This window comes from Mustela nivalis, assembly GCF_964662115.1.
Source record: "Mustela nivalis genome assembly, chromosome: 2".
Taxonomy (NCBI): domain Eukaryota; kingdom Metazoa; phylum Chordata; class Mammalia; order Carnivora; family Mustelidae; genus Mustela; species Mustela nivalis.
The window spans coordinates 33,236,185-33,256,697 of NC_139021.1; the positions used below are offsets into that span (position 1 = coordinate 33,236,185).

The 20,513-nt window shown below is 35.9% G+C and overlaps 1 protein-coding gene across 38 annotated transcripts in view; it reads right to left on the bottom strand.

The window, feature by feature from the left end:
* RIMS2 (regulating synaptic membrane exocytosis 2) overlaps nucleotides 1-20,513 on the bottom strand; it is a 596,172-nt gene that overhangs the window by 489,487 nt on the left and 86,172 nt on the right. For 24 of the 38 annotated variants that reach the window (XM_082719286.1, XM_082719289.1, XM_082719311.1 and 21 more), the window contains exons 2-3: nucleotides 13,076-13,108; nucleotides 12,601-12,687 (exon numbers count right to left, since the gene is read on the bottom strand). The exons of the other annotated variants lie outside the window; for them this stretch is intronic. In XM_082719286.1, the coding sequence (XP_082575412.1) occupies nucleotides 12,601-12,687; nucleotides 13,076-13,108 (120 nt within the window). The remainder of the gene's footprint in view (nucleotides 1-12,600; nucleotides 12,688-13,075; nucleotides 13,109-20,513) is intronic. 38 annotated transcript variants of the gene reach the window in all.

Genomic DNA, 20,513 nt, shown 5'->3' on the forward strand with positions numbered 1-20,513 from the left:
GAGCAAAAATATAATATAAAGTTGAATATGAACCAATTCTGTCATCAGTAAGATACACACAAACGAACAGGTACAGGACAGGAGTGAACATAAATAAACTATGTAATACAAAGCAAAATGATACATACACTAAATAAACATGTAAGATAAATAGTGCTGGACCACAAGGAAAAGAGCCATTAATTGTGACTGGTGTTGGCATGACTTTTTAGACGACTTCTATGACTTCACAGAAGTTTTAGTTTTTATATATCCTGCACATCCTGGACTTGAAGGATATGCAAAATTGTGATCAGCAGAAAATGGAGAATGATTCAACCTGAAATATGCAAAGCACGAAAACAGATGGAGAATTCAGGAAGTTGAAAGTATTGTCTTGGCATAAACTATGTATGAGAAAAGAAGAGGAAGAAAGATAGAATAGAAGCTGGTGAGGCAGCTTGGATGAGAATATCCTGACTTCCTTACTAAGAATAATTTCCCATACTATTTAATATCTAACTTAGTGTGCCACATCACAAGTTATAGAAATCAGTAAGAGAATGCTGAGAAATATTGTAAAACTAACTCAAATAAATCAGATATTTGGCTCACTCCCTGTAGGCTAAAAATACTTCTCCAAAACAATTTGTAACTATTACACACACACACACACACACACACACACACACACACACACTCCACACTGAAACACTCTTTATATTAAAATACATGAGGGTTTGTTAAATAATATTAATTTACATAAAGCTTGTTAAATAATATTAACTTTTATCTTTATTATATATCTTTAGTATGTATGAATAACTTTGCTTCTGTTTCATGATGCCACTATAACCAATAATCCAAAAGGCAATGAAATTCAGAAGGTCCATTTCTTAAACAACAACAACAACAAAAAAAAAAACTTATATAATCACCAGATAGGGAATCTTTGGATTGAAATGATTATTTCATTCACAAGATAAAATCATCTTGATGTTAGAAACTGAGATTTAGGGGCGCCTAGGTGGCTGAGTGGGTTAAAGCCTCTGCCTTTGGCTCAGGTCATGATCCCAGAATCCTGGGATAGAGCACCTGTGCCAGGCTCTCTGCTCAGCACCTCTCTCTCTCTCTCTGCCTGCCTCTCTGCCTGTCAAATAAATAAATAAATAATCTTTAAAAAAAAAAGAAAGAAAGAAAGAAACATTTAAAATAAGTAGAAGTATGCTCATAGCTTATTATTGACAATAGGAAATGGTTCATCTTGAATATGCAGATATCCCTTTCTATCCCTTTCTGGTGTCGAGAAGAAAATGGATTTCCCTGTTAATCTGAAATTTGTTTCTTAAAGAAAAGTATTTAACAAATTCAATTCTGAGGGAAAACAAAAACGATAAATAGAAGAAACATTTTAAGACCATTATAGGTATCTGACCTTCAAGTTCTTTCTGCTTAACCAAAGTAAATTACTTCTTTGGAAAAGGCATTAGAAAGTAAAACACTTTTTTTAAGATACAGTTCCTGGGTAAAATACTATTTGCTCATCATTGAAAAAGAAAACTCTGATCACATTGTTTACGTTTTTTGCAATTTGTGCTGTTTATCATACTCAGTCTCAGATTGATGTAGATAACTGTAAACCTTGAACTATGGCATGATCTAGTAGCATAATGCTATTTCCCTTGCTGGCAACCAAGATATCTGAATACTACTCTAACATTTACACTAGAACAACAATGTTCTCCTACAGCTCTCCAAACACATCAAGCTCTTTCACACTGTTGCAGGGGCTGTTCCATCCACTAGACTATAATTTACCTTCTTTTTTTTTTTTTTTTTTTTACTTAGTACACTCCTTTTCAGCATTCAAGACCCAGTTCAGATTCCAGCAACCCTGTCTTCCCCACCACCTGGCAGAATCAAACACTCGCTCTTAGGTTACACTTCTAAACAATATATTATATTGTAATTATTCTTATGTATATTATCTGTCTAGGACCATTCATCTTTTGCCCAACACTATGTCCATGACACATCCTAGGTTATTATTTGTGTCTTATTTAAAATTGAGTGGAGGTATTTTATTTTTTTAAAGATTGTATTTATTTATTTGAGAGAGAGACAGAGAATGAGAGATGAGAGAGAGGTCATGAGAGAGAGAGCATGAGAGGAGAGAGGCCATCAGGAGAAACAGACCCCTGCCAAGCAGGGAGCCTGATGTGGGACTCGATCCCAGGACTCCAGGATTATGACCTGAGCCAAAGGCAGTCCACTTAACCAACTGAGCCACCCAGGCGCCCTGAGTTGAGATATTTTAAATAAGCAAGAAAAATTCAGTATTTCAAGGAAGTCTATGGCAGGAAAAAATAAAGATTTTTCTTTAATCATGGTCTAAGTCCTGATTCCACTTCCTATTAGCTGTATGAGACTGCTGGAAAATTACTTAGCTTAGTCTTCATCTGACAGGTGGGATTTTAATGTAGATTTCGGAGTTACTATGAGATAACATACGAAGAAAACCTAGCTCAAATCTTCTCCATTCTCTCTTCCCCTTTATGTGTTATGTCTGGACTTGAACTTGGTTGGCTCCTTTCTTTATGGAAGAAGCACCTGTTCCCCATGATCTACATTACCTACAGTACAATTTTTTAATATTGTCTCAGTGTCTATCTTTTTTATCTTTGGAGGAAGTAAAACTATATATTGGATTAATCAAATATGAAACTATATTTCTGTATCATCACTCTTCTTAACTATGATTATTATTCTAAGGCTTAAATTGAAATGATATTTATAAAGCTTTTCTTTAACAGTCCAAATCTGTGACATACTAACCTTGACATAGGACTTGGTTATTAACAAAACTGAAGCATTAAAATAAATATCAGTTTAGGGCACCTGGGTGGCTCAGTGGTTAAGCAACTGCCTTCGGCTCAGGTCATGATCCTGGAGTCCCAGGATCAAGTCCTACATCAGGCCCTCTGCTCATCAGGTAGCCGGCTTCTCCCTCTGCCCCTTGCCCCTTTCATGCTCGCTCGCTCTCTCTCAAATAAATAAAATCTTTTTTAAAATAAACTTGCTTTCTACAAGTTCATGGTATGCAGTTTTGGAACAATATCATTAAGTGTAGTCACGCACCTTTCCAAACTGCAGAGTGCAACCTAACACTAGGCACAAATCAATTTAGCTGGCCAAGACTCACAATTTTTTAATAAAATAGATCAGAGCATTAGAAAGAGTGCAAGTAAGCATTTCATGCAAATCTTGTTTCTATTTTATATTAATATTTGTATGTAGTGTGTATATATTGGATTATAGTATAAAATAGACTTCTTCAATAGATGGAAGCTTAAAAAAAGAAATATGAAAACTACTGTATTACTAATTAGCTAAGAGAAAGAATTTATGTCCTTTTATGATAAAAGAATAAACATATGCCACATAGCTGGCCATCCCAGACCCTTGGCAGATGTTTCTTCTGAACTTCTACAAAGCTCCCTAAGTGATTATTATAACACTAATGTTTGTTACAAAGTGCAAATCAGTTCATATCATCTTATGTACAGTTCCTCTGCCTGGAATGCCTTTTCACCCTTTCTCGGCCAGATGCAAAACCACCAAAACATCAAACAGTAGGACGTACTCAAGAAACAGCACCAAATAAATCAACGGGAAACTAGAGAGTAATGATGCTGACATAATGACTACCTTCATTACTTGAAAATATTTTAAAATAGCTTTAGTTCTTCATTTTCACAAATAACTAGAAAATTCTCCTCCAGAGTAACAGGGGGAAAAAATGGCATCAGAATATATATATAGCATCACTAGTCACAATAACCAAAAAGTAGAAAAATCCCAAATGTTTATCGGTAGTAAAACAGATTAAAAAAATTATAGTATATTCAAATACTAGAGCACCGTAAGGCCAGGAGAATGAATGAAATACAATGACATGCAATCATTTAGGTGAATCTCACAAATATGTTGAACAAAATAACACAGATCCAATAGAATAATACCACATGATTCCATTTGTGTAGAATCCAAATATAAAATATATATATATATAAATATATATATATATTTATATATATATATATAATATCTATGGTGGTGCGCCTGGGTGGCTTAGTGAGTTAAGTATCTGCCTTTGGCTCAGGTCATGATCTCAGAGTCCTGGGATCGATCCCCACGTCAGGCTCTGTGCAAGTCTATGGTACCAGATAAAAGGATAATGTTACCCTTTGGGGTGGGAAGTAATCTTCCCTAGAGGGGAGTATGAGAAAGAGATACTGGAGGGCTGGTAATGTTCTGCTTCTTGCACTCAGTAATGGTTTCAAAATATGTTCTGGCAATTCAATGAGTTGCCGATTTTCCATTTGTGCACTTTTCACTACCTATGTTATGTTTTATTTTATTTTATTTTATTTTATTTTATTTTAAAAAGACTTTATTTATTTATTTGCCAGAGACAGAGGGAGAGAGAGCGCGAGCACAGGCAGACAAAGAGGCAGGCAGAGGCAGAGGGAGAAGCAGGCTCCCTGCCGAGCAAGGAGCCCGATGTAGGACTCGATCCCAGGACCCTGGGATCATGACCCGAGCCGAAGGCAGCTGCTTAACCAACTGAGCCACCCAGGCGTCCCTATGTTATGTTTTAATAAAAACTTTATTTGGCAATAAGCACTTTGCTACTTTTATCAATTTTTCTAAATGCATTTTCTGAATAAGCATATCTATCATTCATAATTCTTATTTATTTACCTCTTTCTTGAGCCACAGGGAATTTAAGGTGGTTCAAAGGTACTTGACTGATGCAGTCAATTTTAGACTAGACTAAAGAAGATCTATGTCAGACCTGGAAACTCACCATTGCAGGAACTGCCTCACTACCTGACAACTGTTTGTCAAGTGCTTTGACCAGTCAAGCACCAATAAGAAGCATACAGCTTATGTGAAAACATCTTCACCCATATCATTCTCAATCTTCAGAAAAAGCAGATAGACCAAGAAGGCTTTTTGTTTGCGTGTTTGTTTGTTTCTTTTGTCTTTTTGAGAAAGAACAGCATGCACATGCTGATGGGAGCAGCAGGGGGTAGGACAGGGGGAAAAGGAGAGAAGGAATCCTAAGGGGGCTCTATGCCCAGTGCAGAACATGAAGCAAACTCGATCTCACAGCCCTGAGATCATGACCTGAGCCAGAATCAAGTCAGATTCTTAACTGGCTGAGCCACCCTGTTGCCCCCATTAAACTTTTTACTTTTTAAAAAAAAATTTTAGAAGATTTTATTTATTTGAGAAAGAGTGAGCAAGAGAGAGAAAGAGCATGAGCAGAGGGGAGGGGCAGAAGGAGAGGGAGAAGGAGACTCCCCACTGAGCTGGGAGCCCAATGTGGAACCCAATCCCAGGACCCAGGGATCATGACCTGAGCCAAAAGCCGACACTTAACCAGCTGAGCTACCCACGCACCCCCACACACACAGCAGAATTTTGAAAGGAAAATCAAATTAACTATATATTCAAGGAACTTCTAATTTCCATTGTTATTTGTTTCAAAAAAAGAAAAATCAACCTTTTTTGAGATCCATCATCTCTCCCTTATGACTTAATAACAGGCTGCCCATGCGTTTAGAAATTTCACCTCTGACCCTAGACTCAGTTCTATTTCAAGTTAACATGATTAAGTACAGCAAAAGAATCAAGTGATACGCTCATCAACAGGTATAAGCAGTCTCTAAAACTTTCTTCTAAGACGCTCTCTATGACCTGAAACTGAGAAATTCAGTCTTCTGGAGGAGACAGGAGAGAAAAAGTACCCCGGAGTCTTAAGGAAGACTGTAACAAGCCATGTTGACAATTAGCACTTCAGTAAAAGCCTCAAAATGTTGATCCGTGGATTCATGTTTTACACTTAAAAAGACATAAATAATTTTGCCTGGAGGGCGCCTGGGTGGCTCAGTGGGTTAAGCCGCTGCCTTCGGCTCAGGTCATGATCTCAGGATCCTGGGATCGAGTCCCACATCGGGCTCTCTGCTCTGCGGGGAGCCTGCTTCCTCCTCTCTCTCTCTCTCTGCCTGCCTGTCTGCCTACTTGTGATCTCTGTCTGTCAAATAAATAAAATCTTAAATAAATAAATAAATAAATAAATAATTTTGCCTGGACTGTTGGAAATCTGTTCCATCAGGGGATCTTAAGTAGGAGGCCCATAATATTCCTCCAGAAGCAAATGATCTTGGGATTGAAACAGCTGATGAGTGACTCTTAGATCAGGCAGATGACTAACCAATACCAATAGCTTCCATCTAAGAAAAGAAGAATGATTTTCTGGTATCTCTACTTCTCCTTTCTAAAAAGTATTTTGTTTACTCTTTATCTTAATTATTATTATGTTTTGGTATCTAATGATCAACTAATGGTTTCTCATATACTTTCATGTATTTTGTGAAAATCTCCTTATAATCCCTCTAATAATATGTAATAGATGTTCTTGGAAACACCACATGCAGTAAACATCCCTCCTTCTAGAGCATTTCTATACTGGAATTTTCTTCACGTTATTAACCCTAACCTTCAGTCGTACAAATATTCAACCTTGCGGGGCACCTGGGTGGCTCAGTGGGTTAAAGCCTCTGCCTTCACCTTGGGTCCTGATCCCAGAGTCCTGGAATCGAGCCCCACATCAGGCTCTCTGCTCAGCAGGGAGCCTGCTTCTCTTCCTCTCTCTCTCTCTCTCTGCCTGCCTCTCTGCCTATTTGTAATCTCTGTCAAATAAATAAATAAAATGTTCAAAAAAAAAAAAAAAGAAAGAAAGAAAGAAAGAAATTCAACCTTGCTCCCAAGTCATTACAGCAGTTTCAACAGAATCAACAACACCAGGAGCAGGGCCTAAAATTGTCATTATCTTTACTTTAGTAGCAAATCTTTATCTTTGGGCATCCTGAAATTTCCATCTCATTGCAATAAATGAAAATCAAATGTAAACTAACTGCAGCAGATGTACTATTGCTCATTATATAGAGTCACCTATCTTCATGATCACATGGAAAGACTTTCTAGACTTCCTCATAATTAGTTAAGAGCCTTCTGACAGGTTTGGGGAATGAGCTGTGAGCAAAAGTGACCGACCTCTATTAGTTTACTAAATTCTCCTTTCTCCATCTGTTCTCTTCCTCTGATGCAGAAATCTGGTATCTATGTGTTCCAGGTGGCTTACCAAGAAGAAAGAAACCCTGAACTGCCACTTAGAAGAGAAGCATTCTATCATCCTATAGATAAGTCTCAGTGTTTTTAGTGTCCCTAGGCTATGATCTTCACAATCACCTTTCAGCAAGATGGGAAGGCTAGAGGGGACTGCAATTGGGTATATCCCTTCTCTCCTGTTGGCTAGGTAAAGTAATATCCCTTGAGAACAAAAAGTTCTGAGCACATTTCAAAACGATTAGTTTTACCCTCCTCTGCTGAAGGTACAAGAGAATTGTTCACTGACCTTCACCTTAAGAACCTGGTGAGGTTCCTCACAAAACTGGGGAGGTCGAGAAGGTTGTTCCCCTAAGGCTGGGCTCCTAGGAATTTTTAACTCTTAAGTCAGTGCACTCAGCCTTCAGTCTGAGTTCCATTAGTTATAGTTTAAGTTTTCCTACCAGATCCTACCTAGCTCCAAGAGTTTCTGTTCCCAGACAGCAGTTGTCCTCTTTCCTCGCCTCTCCCTCCAACTGTCAGGGGAATGATTTGCTCTGTGATTTCAATTATGTGATAAATCTTAGAAGAGTTGTTGATTTTCAGTTTGTTCAGCCTTTTCTTGTTGCGAGGATAAGAGTAACAACTTCCAAACTCTCTCCATGTCAAAGAGGAAACCAGAAAATCACCACAATATTTTTTTCATTGTTCATCAGCATGTCTTTTCACACGTGAATGTGAAATATTTGTGAGAGCAGGAACCACAGTCCTTTTATCTCTGGATTCCTAGTACCCTGCACAGCGTTAGAATTCTTCAGGGCTCAATCACGGACCTTCTTATCTGCTCTTCTCCATACACTCTCTAAGTTATCTTATCTATTCATCTAGATTTAATACCAAAAGTTATAACTCTAGCCAATCCCTATCTCTCCTTCAAAGTTTGGCTATTTATAACATCTGAAGCATAAAAAATCTGTAACTTTTATTTTAGTTGCTAGTCTTAACCTATTCATCCTTTCCCCATCTTGATCAGAGTTAATGGCATCACCACCTAATTAGTTCTTCCTATCAGAAATCTGGCAGTCATCTTTGGCTCTTTTCTCTTCCTTAATAACTTTTTCCAAATCTACTACACTAAAAATAATCCTGTCATTTCAACCTCCAAATATATCCCCCAATCCACTCCTCTCCATCTTCACTCTAATCAATTTGGTCCAAGTCATCATCATTTCTAGCAAAGTCTTTCATAAAAGCCTCCTCATTGCTCTATCCACTTCTGTTCTCATTCATTCTACTCATAGAGCAGCCAGACTGATATTCACATTTAAATTAACTCAAGTCAATCCCATGTTTAAAAGTTTCCAATTATCATCCTTTTTTACTGAGACTCACACTTATCATTCTCTATAAAACACTACCCTATCTGAGTCCTACTTCTGGAATCTCATCTCCCACCATACTCCCATCTTAAACACTATATTATAGACACATTGGTCTTCCTTGTCTCTCAAACCCTTCGCTACTTAAAAACTTCAACACATCATGTTCCCTATGCTTAAAAAAACACTCTTTCTCTTAGCATTTTTTTCCATTAAAAGACCTCACAATCAAAGAGGATTACTATATTAAATGGCCATTTGATTCTAATGATTAAAATTTTAGATTTTCCTAGTTTTTCAAAAGTGTAATTTTTATTATGTCCCAACATGAATAAAACTGTTATTACATGAAAATTCAAAACAAACTAATTCAATTAACTGGTTTAATTCATCTGTATTTTAAAACTTTCTAACTTACCTTTGTTATTATGTTAGGTATTGGGAATGCAAAGTTAAGTTAACAGTTGCATTCCAAAGAATTTAACGGTTTTTTTCCCAGTATGCCCATTCTTAATTATCCAGGTACTTGTTTTACACTTTACATATAACCTATAGTATAGTGTCTTTAGAGAAACTTTCCCTCATTTTGATGCTGAGGCAAAAAATAGTAGAAGGAAGGAAGGAAGGAGAGAGAGAAAGAAAAGAAAAAAAAGAAAACAAAAATTATTTAATTTATATATTAAGGAATTTTTGCAAAGGCTGAGTGAGCTGACAACTGACACAAATGGCTCAACTGATCTTCTATGCCTTAAAATTTATAGAAAGTCAAAATTGGACACACTGTTCTACTTATATCTACAGTTTCACATGAATCACCAATATCAAAATTAGTAAATATTCCATTATATTAAAGAACTATGAAATAAATAAACCCCGAAAATACAGATTCAAGAAACCTACATTATTATAGCCTTGAATAACCACAAAATGGGATTTGTGTAAATTCATTAGAATGAAATTACTATTCAGGAAATATTAGACTTTTAATGCTATCTGATAGAATACTTAGTTATTCTACTATGAAAATATCTATATGGAGTATGAGAGACATAAGTCCTATTTTTTATATATTAAATGAATACCTAGAATTCAGTAAGCGGAGGAAGTTATCCCCTTCAAAAGGTAGTCAAGAGAGAAAAAAATGAGATGACTCAGAAAGAAGTCTTAGAACACAGATGAATTAAAGAGAGGATTCATAAGTATCCTGGGTTTTAGATCAGAAAGACAGAAGGAAAACACCTAGAAAATTATATACCATAAATCTTCAGCATAACAGGAATGTGAGATGAAAAATCTAACTATTGAGAGACTCTATTAATTCTCAATTTATTTTTTTAGTGGCTTCATGTCCAGTGTGGAGCCCAATGTGGGACTTGAACTCACAACCCTGAGATCAAGACCTGAGCTAAAATCAAGAGTTGGACACTCAACCGACTGAACCACCCAGGTGTCCCTGATTCTCAATTTTTAAAATTGCATAAATCGCAGATCAACAAGAAGAATGAGTTGCCTAAGACAGTTTAAAGGAAATAGCACCCATTAAATAAGAATTAATTTTTAAAACATCCAAAAGTACTAGTCTTTTCTCCTACCATCTTCCTATCCAAAAATCCAAGCAAACTGAATTGTATTTATTATTGAAGTAAAGCTATTTCTTTTCAAGTTTGCCTTGATCTTTGTTTATGTCAATCAAAAGTCACTTTATTTCAGGGGCGCCTGGGTGGCTCAGTGGGTTAAAGCCTCTACCTTCCGCTCAGGTCATGATCTCGGGGTCCTGGGATCGAGCCCCACGTCGGGCTCTCTGCTCAGCGGGGAGCCTGCTTCTCTTCCTCTCTCTCTCTGCCTGCCTCTCTACCTAGTTGTGATCTCTGCCAAATAAATAAAATCTTTTTTAAAAAAAGTCACTTTATTTCAATAATTAGACATTTTTAAGTGTCTAACTTTTTAAAGCTAATAACCAAATATCTATTTTATTTAATGGCCACTATAATCTACTAAATAATGTAACTTAATCTTTATTACTTTCTGAAACTTACAAATAAGATACATAACTAAAGTCATTTAACACAGAGGCAAATTTGCATCTAATTATATATTGATAGTAATTTTACTATTCTATGACATTTCAGTGCCTTAGAGAAAATAAGCAAAATAATGACAAGGTATGCCATTTTAACACAATTTTTTATTATAAAAGAGTTTACTAAATTCATTTCTATTTCTTGAAGCACATTCTTAAACCATAAGAATTCTTATGCCATAAAAGGATAAAACACGTAAAATCAGTTGTGAACAAGAAAGGTTTGCCGAGTTCCTCCTACAGATCTTGCCGAGTTTCTCCTACAGATCAGGCATTCTACTAGATGCCAAAGATAAAATAGTAGATAGGACAAAAATGGTCTTGACTTCACCTAGATTAAATACTTCAACAGTTGCCATTTCAGAACTACATAGACAGTAGAACCCCACCCCCCACGCCTCATCCTCAGTTTCACTTTCAGTGCTTTCAGTGACCTGGGATCCACTGGGGCCTGGAAGAAGATGATCCTCCTGCCGTACCAGGTCAATGGTCAATGGTAGCCTTACACTATGTCCTAGGACCTGTGCCATTCTCCTCACTTTACCTCATCATGTAGGCACTTAATCATCTCCCATCATCACAAGAAGAGTGAATATTGTACGTGATATCTTGAGAGAGAGAACCCAAAGTAATATAACTTTTATTAGAGCATATTATAATTGTTCCACTTTATTATTAGTTATTATTGTTTATCTCTTACTGTACCTAATGCATAAATCAAACTTCATCATATGTACATATCATATGTATCATATGTATGTATGTACAGAAAAAAAAAACAGTAAAAATAGGGATTATGTGCCATCTGCTGTTTTAGGCACCCACTGGGGGTCTTGGAACATATCTGCAGATAGGGGTAAAGGGGACTACTCTAAACTATTAGAAACAGTATACCACAACTTAATCTTAGGTAGGTTGAAACTAAAGCGCTGACAAAATTTAAAATAAAATGCACACAAGATAATATAAAATGAATGAGCAGATAACCCTCAGCCATCACAAGACAAAAAGACATTTATCCTCTAGTTTGCATTAAAGGCAAACATGAAAGTTTCTCTGTTTCATCTTGGGGCTCGCTCCTAAGGTAGTCATTCTCATCCTCTCCTAGAGTTCATGTCAATTCTCAATCTGTCCATCCCTACAAGCAAACCATCTTCTCCACAACCAGAGCTCCCACTTAAAAAAAGCATAGAGGCTGAGCAGTAAGAGCATGTTAGAGTAGATGACAGTTATCATGGACAGATTAGAATTTAAATATATAAAATCTTTCTCACATTCTCAAAGTTACTTACACTTCAAAATATAAATAATATTACTGGCACGGAGTTAAAAAGAGATGGGTGAACAATTTTTTAAAGACTATTTTCTATTTTACTAACAACTGAAATAAATGGAATTGACTCTTTTTTAATGTTTCAGGCCACTGTGAGAATAAATTGCTATGTTTCCCAAATTATGTTGATAACTTAATGAAATGTTCAGTGAAAGCAGGACTCAGTGGTCAAATATGTTTAGTAAACATTGAATGTCCTAACTCCTTCAGAGCACTTTTAGACCCTCAGAAGTATTACAATAAAGAAAACTGCTTGACCTTTTTTTAAAAGAACCTTTCTAAAACTATTTGATCAAAGGCTGAATTGGGGGGGGGGGTAATATTTCTTAATGTCCTCTGAATTATTTTTTAAAGAAACACACTTTAGAATATATTACATAAATGGAGAAAGACGTTTTACTGGGTAAATATAATTTACATTATCCATACTAAAACTGAGGGGAGAACTACTTCTTTTCACTTTTACTACCCTATAAATTATCCTGTTTTCTTTTTAGAGTTCCATGATAATTAAAGATGAAAGTATCAAACTCATAACCTAACAATTTTAGTTTCTGAGGAATAATATTCCAAGGGCCGCATTTTAATACATACTCTTCAGTATGTTATGCTATCAGAGATAATATTTAGTCTATACAGATCAGCTTACTTACGTCTGGGGCTCCTTTTCATTTTGTTGTTTTTGCTGGGGCTGAAGAACGTTATTTACCAGTTCAGTGATCCCACTAAAGGGAAACCACCTGTTTAAATAAGCAAATAATGTGACTGAATAACAATGTAGGTCCAATGTTTTCTTAACCATAATAATAAAGAGACACAGGCACAAAAGCTACAGCCAATGGAAATGTGAGCTCCAATTACCACCAGGCAGTCAGAATGGAGGGAAATTAAGATTGAACACTTAACCAGTCCCCAAGCAGGCAGCAAAAAACTACATCCAGTCAACATGTGGATGAAGTAAGAAGCTGCAGGCAGCTCTCTTACAAGCCAGAGAGTCAGAAAGCAGAAGACACACTAGCTGCAGCCTATCCAGTATTAGTGTAAGCTAATACCATCCAAGGTGCAGAAAGCAGAATATGGCAAAGGTACAGAAATCAAGCCTACTGCACTCTTAATACATTTACTTACTGTGTCGGTTGTGGTTTGTGCTCTTCTTTGACCCTAAAAAGATAAGTTTGCACAACTGAGTGCACTGTACTAAGAAAAAAATTTCTCTCTACAATTTGTGGCCATGTAAAAATTAAAAATGAGGTTTGTTACATAGAAAAGGTTAGTGCCTTGCTACTTGGAATTATACATTTAAATTAAGTGGACACACAAAAAAAGATGTTGAATCACTTGTTCTGAATAAAGGACTGATATTAAAACTCTACTATTGTTTTAATGATTCCATGATTTAGTCCTCGAGTTCTCTGCATATTTTTATTAATATTGATATTGAAGCTTTTAAAAAACTTAAAGTGCTATATTAAACACAGTTACATTTGTTTTACTGAAGATAAATCGATTTCCTCTTTATTTTTTTAAATTCTTCCTTAATATAAAATGAAGGCATAAATATTTTAAATAAAAATGTATAGTTTTATAAATGTATTTTAAAAGCCTTACAAATGAACTTATTTATTGCTTAAAGGAGCAGATAAAAGAACTGTGGAGGGGTTATGTATCCAATCTACCTAAAAATAACTACTAAAATAACTATGTATATTAAATTTTAAACATTTATAAGCTAAAGTAAATTATTCATATAAGATAACAGACTAAAAATGCATTTAAACTACAACCAACTCAGTGCTTCACTGAAATAGCACTAGATATTTACAAGGTAGAGAAAGCCCACACCCAAGGGTACTGGATTCCTCTGAAATTTGTCTTCCCACATTCTACCTAGGACCAGTCCTGAGAGGTAAATTTATGACTCAGTGATCAGTTCATTAGCTTTTACTTTCCCAAAGAAAGGCTAAGAATTGGTAACTAAAAATGTCACTGAAGTCTAGGATTTTCATAAGGAAATTATATTAACACTGTGCATTAGATTCTTTTTAGATCAAATTGATTTTTTCTTTTCCAGTGTGTTCCTATTTATAACGACATAAACAATAAATGAAAAGGTATACGCTTACAATATTCTTGTATCCCAACAGATAAATATAATTGATAATTGTGTATCTCTGTATTAACCCAAAAATGAATATTCTGTGTTCCCCGCATAAACTTCAAAAAAGAGCTAAACCCATATCACTTAATAATTAAATATAGTCATATAATGGATTAATAATAAGATTATATTTAGCACCAAATATCCTATCAGCAAACAAACACAAAAACCTTAGAATGACACTGGATTCTATCCTGAAAACCTGTTGTATTTCCTAGAGAGTAAGATTAAAAACTGCTTTAACATTTCAAAACAAAATAGGCCCCAAACAGATAATGGCAAAGAAAGATTACCGTACCAGCTCATCAAAATGGAGAACAATGCAAGATCACCCTTTACCAAGTGACATGTATGTTAAAAACAATAAATATTTAAACTAATAAATAAATATTGAAATAAATATGCAAATGAGGAGAAATATTGTTAAAGAATTCTTGGGTGATCTCTGCAAGAAATCATGTTGCTTTTTAAATTAATGACAAAAGTTTTGATCTTAAACAAATTGATATTAATCTACCAATCAGTTCCTAATTTCAAAATTTTACTTGAAAAATTAACAGACATAAAAATGTTAACTACCAATTCTAGGAAGTATTTCTGGGCATTGTAAGATACGTGAAATATACAAACATTTGCATCAGCTTCCCAAATAAAATATGTATCATAATAAGGCAGTTAAAATATTTATCCCATCAGGTGGCCAACAGACACATGAAAAGATGTTCATCATCACTTACTCTTAGGGAAATTCAAACCAAACTATAATAAATTATCACCTCACACCTGTCAGAACGGTATAATCAACAACACAAGAAACAACAGGTGCTGGTGAGGATGTGGAGAAAAAGGAATGCTCATGCACTGTTGGTGGGAATATAAACTGGTATAGCCCCTCTAGAAAACAGTACGGAAGTTCCCCAAAAACTTAAAAAAGAGAACTACCCTATGATCCAGTGGTCACACTACTGGGCATTTACCCAAAGAATACAAAAACACTAAATTCAAAGGGACACATGCTCCTTGATGTTTACAGCAATATGGTCTACAATAGCCAAATTAAGGAAGCAGCCCAAGTGTCCATCGATAGACAAATGGATAAAGAATGTGTGGCATATATATATAGTGGAATATTATTCAGCCATTAAAAAGAATGACCTCTTGCCATTTGCAATGACATGCATGGAGCTGCAGAGTATAATGTTATGCAAGTCAATCAGAGAAAGACAAAACCATATGATTTCACTCATATGTGGAACTTAAGTAACAAAACAAACGAGCAAAAGAGAAAGAAAGAGGAAAAAAAAGCAAGAAACAGGCTCTTAACTACAGACAACAAACTGATGGTTACCGAAGGGGAAGCTGATGGGGGAACAGGTTTAAACTGGTAATGGGGATTAACAAGTGCACTTGTTGGGGCACCTGGGTGGCTCAGTGAGATAAGCATCTTCCTCCAGCTCAGGTTCTAATCCCGGGGTCCTGGAATGGAGCCCCCACATCGTGATCCCTGCTCAGCAGGGATCCTGCTTCCCCCCAACCCCATTCATGCTCTTTCTTGCTATCTGTCTTGATAAATAAATCAAGAGTGCACTTCTTGTGATGTATGGAATTGCTGAATCACTATATTTCACACCTGAAACTGAAAAAACACTATGTTAAAAGAATTTATCCTGTCTTTAAATACAATCAAGAATATAAAATCATTCTCCTTTTTCCCCAATATTGTAAACAAAATAAAACCTCAAAATGTCTGGACATAATTAAAATTCATGATGAGTTCATTTACAAACAGGTAATATGAAAAAGTAACCATATCATATTTTTTATAATACACTAACATTATTAACAATGAACACCTACATTCCTGCATTCCAAAAAGTGTATGAGGGACTTCCACTTGCCAGTCCGATACATAAAACGCTTAGAAATCATCAATTCCATCCTTACAACAAGCAAAAAGCTGAACAAACTGAAAACCAACAACTCTTCTTAGAGCCATCAAAGAGTTTAGGTAACTAGACAAACTGGTGCTCTGAAAATGAAAGAAATAGACAAATAGATATAGACCATCACATTTTAGCAAGAGCTCAAGTCAAGGGGCTGAATCCCACACCTGAAGCGGTAGAAATACTTTTAACTAAAACTGACCAATTACTCAAGACTCAGTGTGGACTGGTTGAGAGTTTAAAATTACAAGTGCCAGTCTTAGATGTGCCACCACATTTCTATAAACTTTAGTAGGAGCCCTACCCGTTGCTCACTGTAAAAACTGAAGAAAAATCTCCTACATCCAAACAAAAGATGAGGAAAATAACAATTACAAAATATTCCTAGAGCTCTCTACTCTCCTCAACAATCCTAAACTCAAGGGAAAATATTTTATCAAAGCCTAAATAATTGGTTCTAACAAAACCAAACAAGCCTGAAGAAGAAAATTATCTCTTTTAGCCTTTGAGGTGGAAAAAAAAACCCAAAACACAAACTACACCCCCTCTAGCCTTCAACATGGGGAAAGAGAAATACCCAACTCAGGCTCACCAAAAGACAGACTACTGAATGCTCCTCCCATAACACCTTCCCACCAAATCAATAGAGCTCCTGAATAATGACAAGATTACAACTAAAAGAACTACAAACTTCAGACACTATTTAGCTGAAAGTCTCAGGGAAACAGAAAGGGGGAAAGGAAGGAAGGACAATACAAATAAAGACAATAGGGAAGATTTTGGGAAGATGATGGAGTAAAAGGCAATAGAAATCTGTCCCCCTACGTGGACAACAATGGCAAAATCTGTCCAATATAACTATTCTGGATTTTTGGAGTCTAATGAAGGCCTTCAACTTCGGGAGAAGACCTGAACTATATACTACAATTAATTTTGGTCAACTTGGGCTCTTAGCATAATATAAGGGACCCATTCCCTGCCAGACCCACAGCGCATTGCTGTGCACCTGCTCCTGGAGCAATCTGCACACAGCTTGCAGGGGTCAGGATAGGTAAAAAGGACTCTGGCCTCCAAATATCAGTGATCTGTGCTCAGATCGCAGACTATTGCTTCTCATCTCAGAGGTGCAGACAAATAAGTGGGTGGCTGTTGCTGCAACTCCTCACACTGTTGAAGTCTTTCCCCTCTGGCTAAGGTGATTTCCAGGATGTTTAAATGGCCAGCTCAACTCCCCCTCCCCCACTCCGTTCTTCAATTTTTCTCCCTTTGGGAGCCAAACATTCAAAAGCAACTGCATGTATGGGAGAAAGTAAAGTCACTGTACATGCCCAGAGAAAGGTCCAGGCTTAACAAAGACCTGAAAAGACCTTAAATTTATACCACAGGATAAATGCTCAGCACAGAGACAGCCTATAATTAAATACACACACACACACACACACACACACACACAAAACAAAAACAAGAAAACCCAGTGAAGGGGGAAAAAATCTGATTTCCAGACCTACCATTAGATTCAAATGTCCAATTTTCAACTTTAATCCTAACACATACAAATAGGAAAGTATTATGCATTCAAAGGAAAAAAGGATGAATAGACACTGTCCTTGAAAAAGACCTGACAGCAGATCTACAAAACAAAGACTTTAAAACAACCATCTTAAAGAAGCTTAAAGAATTAAAGGAAGATGTGGGAAAGTCAAGAAAATCTATGAACCAAACAGGAATATCAATAAAGAGATAGAAAAACGTAAAAAACAAACAAACAAACAAACAAATAAATAAATAAATAAGGATTTCTGGAGATGAAAGTACAATAACTGACATAAAAAACTCACTAGAGAGACTCAAATTACAGACCAATACCCAAATACTACCTAAAGCAATGTACAGATTCAATGCAATCCCTATCAAAATCCCAATGTTTTTGGCAGAAATACAAAAACCCATCCTAAATTCACATGGAATCAGAAGACACCCTAAAAGCCAAAATAATTTGAAGGGAAAAAAAAAAACACCCAAGAACGAAGCTGGATGACTCACATATACTAATTTCAAAACTTACTACTAATCAGTGTAGCACTGACATAAAGACAGAAACAGACCAGTGAAATGTATAGAGAGCCCAGAAATAAACCCTCATGTATATAGCCAAATGGTTTTAGACAAGGGTGCCAAGACTATTCCATAGCGAAAGGACAGTCTTTTCAACAAATGAGACTGGGAAAACTGGATATCCACATGCAAAGAATGAAGCTGGTCCCTTACCTAACTTATACAAGAATTAAATCAAAATCAAAGACCTAAATGTAAGATCTAAAACTATAAAATTCTTAGATGACAAATATAAGAGCAAAAGCTGCACAACACTGAATTTGTCAATGATTTTTTGGGTATGACACCAAAGGCACAGGAAACAAAAGAAAAAATAGACAAACTGAACCTCACAAAAATTTTTAAATTTTGTGAATCAACAGAGTAAAACTGCAACCCACACAATGGAAGAAAATGTTTAAAAAGTATATCTAATCTCAAGGGACTAATATCTGGAATATAGAGAACTCCTAAAATTTAACACACACACAAAAAGGAACCCTGTTTAAAAATAGACAAAGGACTTGAGCAGACATTTTTCCAAGGAAGATACACAAATGGCCAATAAGCACAGGAAAAGATGTTCAATCTCACTGGTCATTAGGAAAATGCAAATCTAAACTATTGTGAGATATTCTGACACCTATTAGGATATAAAAAAACAAGATAACAGGTGTTGGTAAGGATAAGGAGAAACTGGAACCTTTGTGCATTGTTGGTGGGAATGCAAAATAGTAGAGTCACTGTGGAAAACAGCACGGTGTTTCCTTAAAAAATTAAAAATTATTATATGATCCAACAATTCCACTTCTGGGTATATACTAGAAAAAAATGATAGAGGGTCTCAAAGAGATTTGTACACCCCTGTTCATATTAGCATTATTCACAATAGCTATAATGTACACACACCCCAAGGGTCTACCAATGGATAAATGGATAAGCCACACACACACACACACACCCCAAATGAATGTTATGTAAACTTAAAATGTTAGGAAATTCTGACACATATTAGAAAATGGATGAACCTTAAGGACATTATGCTAAGTGAAATAAACCCATCACAAAAGACAAATGCTGTATTATTCTACTTACATGAGGTACTTAGAATAGTTGGAATCATAGAGCAGAAAGTAGAATGGTGGTTACCAGATGCTGATGAGAAGGGGAAAATGGGGAGTTCTTGCTTAATGGGTCTACAGCCGTAGTTTGACAACATGAAAAAACATTCTTGAAATGTACAGTTGTGATGGTAATATATTATAAATATATTTAATATCACTGAACTGTGCACCTAAAAGTGGTTAAGATGATACATTTTATGTCTATGTGTTTTGCCAAAATTAGAAATACTGGTTAAAAATATAAGGACAATAAAAGAAATTTTAACCTCTGATACCATAGATATATCAAACAATAAACAGAGCCTGACTCATCACCAAGTAAATATAAAACCTAACACTAAAAGACAATCTACCTACGTTTCTTTTACACAATAAACTTTGTTTAGCTTTCAACAAAGAATACAAGGCCTTTTTTGAAGGCAAGAAAAAACACAGGCTGAAGCAACAAAGCAGCATCAAAACCAGACTCAGAATGACAGAGATTTTAGACTTATCCAACTGGGAAGAATAACTATAATATGTTTAGAGCTTTAATGGAAAAAGTGCACAACTTTTTGTTGTGTGGGTTGTGTGAGCAGAGAGGTGGAATGCTTAAGAAAGAATGAAAAGAAAATGCTATAAATCAGTAACAGAAATGAAGACCTTCGTCTTTGATGGACTCGTCAATACACCTCACTCAGCTGGGAACAATCTCAGTGAGCTTGAAGATATGTCAATAAAAACATTCAAAACTGAAAGGCAAAGAGGGAAAAGAGTAAAAAATGAAACAGAATGTCCAAGAACTGTGGGACAATTACAAAAGGTATAACATATGTGTAATGGGAATACCAGTAGAATAAAGAAAGAAAGAAACACAAGAAATATTTGAAATGGTAATAATGGAGAATTTTCCAAAACTAATGACAAGACACCAAAACCACAGATCCAGTAAACACAAGGAATACCAAGCAGGATGAATCTTTTTTAAATGTACACCTAGGGGCACCTGGGTGGCACAGTGAGTTAAGCAACTAACTCTTGGTTTCTGCTCAGGTTGTGATCTCGGGATCCTGAGATGGAGCTCAGAGTGGGGCTCCCTGCCCAGCAGGTAGTCTGCTTCCCTTCTCCCTCTCCTTCTGCCTCTCCCCCTACTCTCTCTCTAATGAATAAACAAATCTTTTTAAAAGATGTACACCTATGCAAATACTATTTTGAAAAAAAAACTGCAAAAAAAAAAAAGTATTTTGAAAGAAGTCAGAAGAAATACA